Source organism: Gracilinanus agilis, chromosome 2, assembly GCF_016433145.1.
Source record: "Gracilinanus agilis isolate LMUSP501 chromosome 2, AgileGrace, whole genome shotgun sequence".
Classification (NCBI taxonomy): Eukaryota; Metazoa; Chordata; class Mammalia; order Didelphimorphia; family Didelphidae; genus Gracilinanus; species Gracilinanus agilis.
Window position 1 is genome coordinate 31548363 of NC_058131.1, and position 8645 is coordinate 31557007.

Genomic DNA, 8645 nt, shown 5'->3' on the forward strand with positions numbered 1-8645 from the left:
AATGACTAGCGCAAAGACGTCAGAGTAGATATGAGATGGGGGACCTGAGGAATCTTCACAGGGAAGTGCTGAGGCCTGCAGAGAGGAAGCAGCCTGAGAGGCATCTCTAGGCCTCTGGACTCCAGAAAACTGCTGGAGATAAGGCCGGGGCCCAGGTTGGGGCAGCCTCCAAGTATGTGGCATCTAACTGTGAGGAAGAAGGCCCTGACCCTCGGAATTCCAAAAATGTGTAATTGGGCCTTTTCCTGCTGGGGGCAGAGAGGGGGTGGGGAAGAGTGAAGAAAGGGACTTTCCAGGCCCATCACCTTTCATAAAGGACTCGGTATGCTAGCGAGAGGGCAGAAGGGCAGTAGAGCACAACGATCATAGACTTGTGCAAGAACTAGTCCGTAGAACATTGAAGAACATAGAAAACAGTGACGAGCAGGGGGGACCAATTCGTCCTGAACACCGTCCTGAAGATGGAGGAGAGAAAGAGGCACAGACAGACAGACAGACAGACACAGAGCAATGTAGATCAGTCAAGGAGACAGAGTGCAAATGGACACAGCAGCATCGGCTGGAGAAATTGAGGACTAATCAAATACTCAGCAGAACGTGCCCCACTTCTCCTTTATTGACCAACACACGAGCCTCCTCTCTACTACAATATAGACATTCAAATATCCTGAAGTCAGTAATAAACTACAAGAATAGGAACGGTATCAGAGGCCAAAATGTTGTCCACAATCGCCTTGGCAAAGGCAGCTAGGTTGCCCAGTGGTTATAGCACTGGGCCTGGAGTCAGAAAGACCTGGGTTCAAATCCAGCTTAAGTCACGTCCTAGCTGTGTGACTCTAGACAAGTCATTTAACTTCTGTCTGCCTTAATCCAATGGAGAAGGAAATGGCTAATGCTCCAGCACTTTTGTCAAGAAAGCCACATAGGGGGCAGCTGGGTAGCTCAGTGGATTGAGAGTCAGGCCTAGAGATGGGAGGTCCTAGGTTCAAATCCGGCCTCAGACACTTCCCAGCTGTGTGACCCTGGGCAAGTCACTTGACCCCCATGGCCCACCCTTACCACTCTTCCACCAAGGAGCCAATACACAGAAGTTAAGGTTTTTAAAAAAATAAATAAATAAAACTGCAAATTATGGAGCTCTCTTGATTTGGCAGAGGGATGGACAGTCATGACCAAAATCACGGGTCCAGCCCAAAGAAAGACTGCTTACTATAAAGGGATTACCTGTATATGTGTGCTGTACTAGACAGGAGCCAAACCAAGACTTCTAGATAAAGGAGGATCTAGTGACCTTCTAGATCACACCTTCCTCCCCGTCAGGCACTCTTCGATCCAGAGATGTTTGTCGAATGATTTGGAACTTTTTTGAAAGTCGGGAGAAAAGAATAAAGAGCTGGCTGGCTGGATCATGGTGGTGGGGCCCGAGAGAAGGCTCGCCAAATGCAGGAGAAGGAGAAAGAGGAGGGGGCAGAAGGGAGAGAAGAGAGAGAAGAAAGAAAGAAAAAGGAAGAAGGAGGAAAGATGATGAGGAGGAGGAGGATGAGAAGGAGGTGGTGATGATGATGATGATGTTGACGACAGCTACTGCCCTGGGACATGTTTGGGGAGAGGGAAGAGGAGGAAATACTTACATTGGCCAACTTAACTGGCAAAGCCATGCCATTGTATTCCTGAAAAGGTGGGAACTGATGCAATCTTTCTTTTTAAAATACATCTTATTCTATTTTTATCTTTTTTAACAGCCACTTCTGGAGGGAAAAACACTCCCATCCACATTAATTTCCTTGTAACAAATTGGAACAACTAAACAAAACATTTGATACTATAAGTGCATCTAAGTACACAGGCAACATTCTGTCCAGCCTCTGCTGTGCCCTTCCTCAGCACCCCATTTGGCTATAAAGAGAAGAGCTGCATTAGCTTTTTTTTTCTCCCGGCCCTCAGAATTTGGACTTCTTAGAGATCTTTTCAGATTTACAAATAGATCTTTACGAATCCCCGTAGTCAGCCTGTCTCCTCCTGGTTCTTATTTCGTTCTGTCTCAATTCACAATTTTCTGAGGGTTCTTGGAATTTCTTGTGTATTTCCTTCTTTTGAGCACCCCAATATTCACTGCATTTATATAGGGATATGGCCTAACCCTATAGTGGTGAACTCATGGCAAGTGTGCCAAAGGGGGCACTCAGAGCCCCCTCTGTGGGCACACCCACTGTCGCCCCAGCACAGAGTTCCCCAGAGTACATTGCTAGAGATCCAGAGGGACTCAGGGCTGGGCTGCTCCCCTTCCCCTCTCCACACAGGCCTGAGGACATCACTGGCCCCTCTAAAAGGTTCACCATCACTGGGCTAACCCTTTGATTTCTTTTTTATAGGGAAGTCCCAGATGAGGAAAGTTTCTCTAGAAATATGGCTCGGTGTCTTCTCTGCAATCTTGAGCTTCTGAGAGCTCTTGTCCAGGGCCACACGGTCAACAGATATCGGAGGTGGCTCCCAAGCCAGCTTTCCTTCCCGCGTACCACAATGCTCCTCTTCCATTCATATACCACAGGGTGGTTGGTTCTGTCAAATCATTCCCAAATCAATGGATATGGATTTTATTTCTATTTTTTTTTAATTTTTCCTATCACCCACACAAGTTGTTATAGATATTTTGGCACACACCGGGCTTTTGTTTCTGTCTTTGACCTCCTTGGGAAATAAATCAAGCAGTGAGATCATGGGGTCAAGGGGGGCACGGACAGTTTACTCACTTCTCTTGCCTAATTCTAAACAGAAATCCAAACAAATCAGACAACTTCGTGGCTCGCCACAAGAGTGTAGTAGCATGATTCAGTCATATGAGAGAGCAATAAAGATTTATACAATTTACATTATATAGAGTATTAAATTAAATTAAATAGAATTTATCTAATCCGAGTTACGTAGGTGTCTGCAACCTTCAGGGTGAGATGCCGTGGCTAGCTAGGGATGCTGGGATATGATGGATGGGGCCAACAGAAGGGCTCCCACCAGCGTTATTCACAATAGCAAAATACCTGAGCCGAGGGCTGTCAGAGAGGTGAAGGTCTCAGGCTGAAGAATGGGACCGACATTTCTGGACATGGCCAGTGGGGGAAGATGTTTTGCTTGACCGTGTTTATTTGGGGCATGGATTTTCTTTTTCTTTTTTCCCCTTTTTTCCAGTGGAGGCTGGGCTGAGAGGGAGAGAAAATAAATGCTGCTAATTGAATTTTTTTTTTTTTTTTGAAAAAGAGACTGTCTTGGGCTAAGTTCCATAATAAACACCTCAGGCATCCCTGAGTGAGAAAGAGCTCTGTGTGGAGTGATGGATGTTTTCTCCTCTCTCCTTGTCTGGAGAATTCCAGGGCTTGGGGGGAGAAGGAGGAGGGGGAAGCGAGCCCTGGCCTTCTAAAGCCATGGCTCTGATCTCTCCACGAGAGCCAAAAAGGGAATGTGCTCCTAAAGAGAGCCGAGGATATCGCTGGTCACACAGCCCTCATCTCGGGTCTGCCTTAGCGTCCAGTCATTTCCAGCCACCTCGCTACTTCAGTTTCCTCTACGGGATCCTCCTAATTAAAATTCTTCCATTTAGCCTAGGCCACCAAGCGAGCAGGAAGCAGCTGGCTAAGGGCAAAGGTGGAATGTGCAAATAGAAAAAGCAGCCTTGTAGACCTAGAAGGGGGCAGAGAGCACGGTGGTAGGAAGCAGAGATTATTAACCTTGATGTTATCCTCATATTTCATGGACTGGAAACCGAGTCAGAGAAAGGGAATTCGGGGCTTCCGTGAATGTACAACATGCCAGGGCGAGGGATATGGAGGGGGCAACAGACCATAAAGAAAGAGAGCCAACATATAAGTAGAGGATTATGTCCTCGAACCCATGTGGGGTTCTCTTGGCAAAGATGCTAGAGTGGTTTGCCATTTCCTTCTCCAGCTCACTTTACAGATGAAGAAACAGAGGTAAATGTGGTTAAGTGACTTGCCCAGGATCACATGGCTAGCATCTGAGGCCAGATTTGAACTCGGCCTGATGCCAAGCCAAGTGCTCTATCCCTTGTACCACCCAGCTATCGCTCATTTTCCCTAGCTCTTGGACAATGACCGAGGCCAAGCTTGTCTCCCTGCTTGCCTTTTCTATGTCACTCTCCCCAACTCCGCTACCCCCATCCATCCTCAATCAGCCCCCTAACCAGCCAAGCAGCCCCTAGAGGGCCTTTCACCCGGGACCTCCACATGGACTGTGAATATCTGCCTTCCCAACCACTTCTGTAGCTCAGTTTCAGATTAACACAAGCTGTCACGCCTTGAAGATGCTTTAGATACCACAAACCTGTGATTTTACAAATGAGGAAACTGAGGATCAGGGAGAGGCAGAGCTGGGCCCAGAACCGAAGCCTTGTGACTCTTAGGCCTGCGCTTCTCCACCTCACCAGAGCTCAAGTCAGTCCATCCACCGAGTCAGGAACTTTCTGAATTCAGAAGGCCAGCCATTCAGCATCCTAACGATCACGCTTCGCATCTCTTCTCTGTCTTTATCCGAGTCAGTGATAGGAACATAAGCGAGGGTAAGGCTAGGGAGAGAGCCTTGTGGCACTCTACTGAAGACCTCCCTCTAAGTGGACATCAACTCATGAACGAACCCTTTGGGCTCATAGTCATTCGACAGTCTATGAATCCATCTAAATGAGCCATTTAGATTTAGAGTTGCAAAGGGCCCTCATCTAGTATAAGCCCTTCATTTTACAGAAAAGGAAACTGAGACCCAAAGAGGTGATGACCCAATCAAGTCACAAATTAAGTGGCAGAGCCATCATTTGAACCCAGATCTTCTGACCTCAGATCCCACAACTTTCAGCAGCACTTCAGCCATCTCACTGTGCTATTTTTTTTTAACCCTTAACTTCTGTGTATTGGCTCCTAGGTGGAAGAGTGATCAGGGTGGGCCATGGGGGGTCAAGAGGCTTGCCCAGGGTCACCCAGCTGGGAAGTGTCTGAGGCCGGATTTGAACCCAGGACCTCCTGTCTCTAGGCCTGGCTCTCAATCCACTGAGCTACCGAGCTGCCCTATCTCACTGTACTATTATCCAGTCAACATCTCTTCGGCTTAGCAAGTCCTTAACTCAAAGGAACAGAGCTCCAATGGTGGAATCCCAGGTATCTTCCAAAGCTATCAGGTGAGGTTCTTTTGGGAAGGAGGGTCTTCCCGGTGCCCCTTGAATCCCTTACTGAGCTCCCCTTCCCCACAGGGCTAGCCATGCCAACCTGCCCAAGCACATCCCCACTAAGCCCTGGAAGAAGGAGTCTCGAGCCATCTCAATGCTACAGAGATTCTCCCCCTGTAGCCAAATCCCCTTTCCATGACCTAGTTTCACAGGATGCCAGCGGGGGGGAAGAGGGGCAGGTCCTCGGCCCCCGGCCAATGGCCTGTTTGCACATGGAAAGTTTCCGCAGTGCCTGTGGACGGGGAAATGCTGCTGTGAGTCATGGCAGCCGCAAGCCGAATCCCCATTACAGCAAGAGGGAAGCATTCGAGGGAAATGAAAAACAAGAGAGGCCTGTGAAGTCATCGGGTCCCTCAGACCTCACTGGAGGAGGGCTGAGCCCAGGGACTGGCAAATTCCTCTGGCATTTCTGCCTGGCTCTCCTGTATCCTGCTACCATGTGCCGGCTTCTTTCTGGCTTTGGCTTCAGCTGCCAGCTCTGGATCTCATTCATTTCCCTAATGATGAACAAGACTTCTAGAGGCAGCTAGGTGGGGAAGGAAATAGGGTGTCTGGCTTGGAATCAAGATCTGAGTTCAAGTCTTGCCTCAGACACTTAATTAACTGAATGACCACAAGGAAGTCATTCAATTCCCTTAGCCTTAGATACTTCATCTGTTAAAAAAAACTGGGTGAGGGGCGGCTGGGTAGCTCGGTGGATTGAGAGTCAGGCCTAGAGACGGGAGGTCCTGGGTTCAAATCCGGCCTCAGACACTTCCTAGCTGTGTGACCCTGGGCAAGTCACTTGACCTCCATGGCCCACCCTTACCACTCTTCCACCTAAGAGACAATACACAGAAGTTAAGGGTTTAAAAAAAAACTGGGTGACAAGCAAATGAGAAAATTCTAAAGGTGTGCAAACCTTCCAGTGCTATATAAGTATTATTATTGTCATTGTTATTATTTAACTTTTAACTATTATAACTCAAATATAAGAGTGAATGTATCACTGACAACAGAATGTCTGCCTTCCAAGGGTCAGCCTACCTACCCATGGAGAGGCTCCTGGCCAGTAGTCTGGCTATTTGATGATTAATTCTGCTTTTATGAACTCTTAATTCTTTTTTCCAGTTCGGTCATTTCCTCTGCTTCATCTTCTCAGCCCTCCTCAGACTGGTCTGTGACCTCATCATTCAATGGAAATTGTTCTCCAAAATCACCAAAGGACTCTTAATTGCCAAATTGGAATCTTCCTCCTTCTGGATCTCTCCGTAGCTTTTTTTTTTTTTTTTAAACCCTTGTACTTCGGTGCATTGTCTCATAGGTGGAAGAGTAGTAAGGGTGGGCAATGGGGGTCAAGTGACTTGCCCAAGGTCACACAGCTGGGAAGTGGCTGAGGCCGGATTTGAACCCAGGACCTCCCGTCTCTAGGCCTGACTCTCACTCCACTGAGCTACCCAGCTGCCCCTCTCCGTAGCTTTTGACACTGTTGCTCATCCTCTCCTTTGGATACCGTCTCCTGTCGGAGTCTTCACGACAATGCTGTCCCCTAGTTCTCCTGGCTGATGGATTCTTCTCAGTCTCCACTTAGGTATGTTCTTCCATGTCACACTCACTAGTTGTGGGTGTTCCTCAAGGCTCTATCCTGGGTTCTCCCTTTTTTCTTCTTCTATGTCACCAGGCGATCTCATAATTTCCCAAGGGTTCAAAGATCATCTCTACACAGATGATGTCCAGGGTGATAATGTCAAATCTTAAACTCCCTTTTGAACTCTGGTCCTAGGTCACCAACAATGTCTTAGCCATGTCCACTGAGATGTTCCATATGTATCTTTTAAAAAAAATCTTTACCTTTCATCTTAGAATCAATACTGTGTATTGGCTCCAAGGCAGAAGAATGGTATGAGCTAGGCAATGGGGGTGAAGTGACTTGCCCAGGGTCACACAGCTAGGAAATATCTAAGGCCAGACTTGAACCCAGGATCTTCTATCTCTATCCATTGAGTCACCTAGATATCCTCTTTCTATATGTATCTTAACCTTAATATATCTGAAACAGAACTCATTTCCCCCTACAAACTTTCCCCTCTTTATTTTACTATTGCTATGGAGGAGACCATCCTCTTCCCAGTTACGTAAGCTTTCAAACTTGGTGTCACCTTCAACCTCTCACTACCCTCCTCACCTCTTTTAAAAAATTAATTAATTTCCTTGTTATATCAAAGTTCCAAATTTTTTGCCACTATAAAAATGTGGCTATAAATATTTTTGTACACGTATTTTTCCTTATTATCTCTTATAGTGGCAAAAAATTGGAAAATGAGGGGGTTATCTTCAATTGGAGAATGGCTGAACAAATTGTGGTATCTGATGCTGATGGAATACTATTGTGCTGTAAGGAATGATGAACTGGAGGAATTCCATGTGAACTGGAAAGACCTCCAGGAAGTGATGCAGAGCAAAAGGAGCAGAACCAGGAGAAGAATATAGAGACTGATACATTGTGGCACAATCAAATGTAATAAAATTCTACTAGTAGCAATGCTTTTTAATGACCTAGGACAATCCTGAGGGACTTATGAGAAAGGACACCATCCACACCCAGAGAAAGAACTGTGGGAGTAGAAATGCAGAAGAAAAACATAGGATCAATCATGTGGTTCAATGGGGCTATAATTGGGGGTTTTGGCCTCAAATGATCACTCTATTGCAAATATGAATAATATGGAAATAGTTTGTATAATCTAGTGGAATTGCTCATCAGCTCCAGGAGTGGGGAAGAAAGAGGGGAGGGAAAGAACATGAATCATGTATCGGTGAGAAAATATTCTAAATAAATGAATAAAATTTAAAAAATAAATTAAAAATAAATAAGGTTCTACTCTAACTCCAAAAAAAAAGTTCCCATGTATCTCCCTCCTTCCCCTCTACATGATAGAGAAGACATCATTTGACAAAAAGATAAATGGATATATAAAATTATGTCTTGCTTGTTTCTCTTTATCAGTTCTTTCTCTGGAGGTGGACCTCATCACCCTTTGACTATTGTAGTGCCCTTGTAACTAGTCTCTCTCAAGCTGCCAAAGTGATTTTGCTAAGACACAGGTCTGACTACCTCTTGCTTCCCTCCTAGCTCAATGAACTTCAGTGGCTCTCTACTGTTCCGAAGGCTCAATAAAAAGCACTCTATCTGATTGTTAACGCACTTTACACCTTGGCCCCATCCTGCCTTTCCAAACTACCTTCTACTTTCTCTACAATCCACTGACACTGGCTGTTCCTTGCACACAGCACTCCTCTTCACTCCATGATTTTTCCCTGTCAATTCCCTAAGTCAGGAGTTCTCTGTTCCTCCTCACTGCCACCTTCTAGCTTTTCTTCAGCACTCAGCTCAAAACCCACCTTTAGTAGGAAGTCTTTCTATACATACACATATTAATAT

At 46.0% G+C, this 8645-nt stretch overlaps 1 protein-coding gene across 1 annotated transcript in view; it reads left to right on the forward strand.

The window, feature by feature from the left end:
* Positions 1-8645, forward strand: part of LOC123233132 (zinc-alpha-2-glycoprotein-like) — a 30219-nt gene that overhangs the window by 9479 nt on the left and 12095 nt on the right. Inside the window, exon 2 of the mRNA XM_044659299.1 lies at positions 5249-5340. Within this exon, the coding sequence (XP_044515234.1) occupies positions 5249-5340 (92 nt within the window). The remainder of the gene's footprint in view (positions 1-5248; positions 5341-8645) is intronic.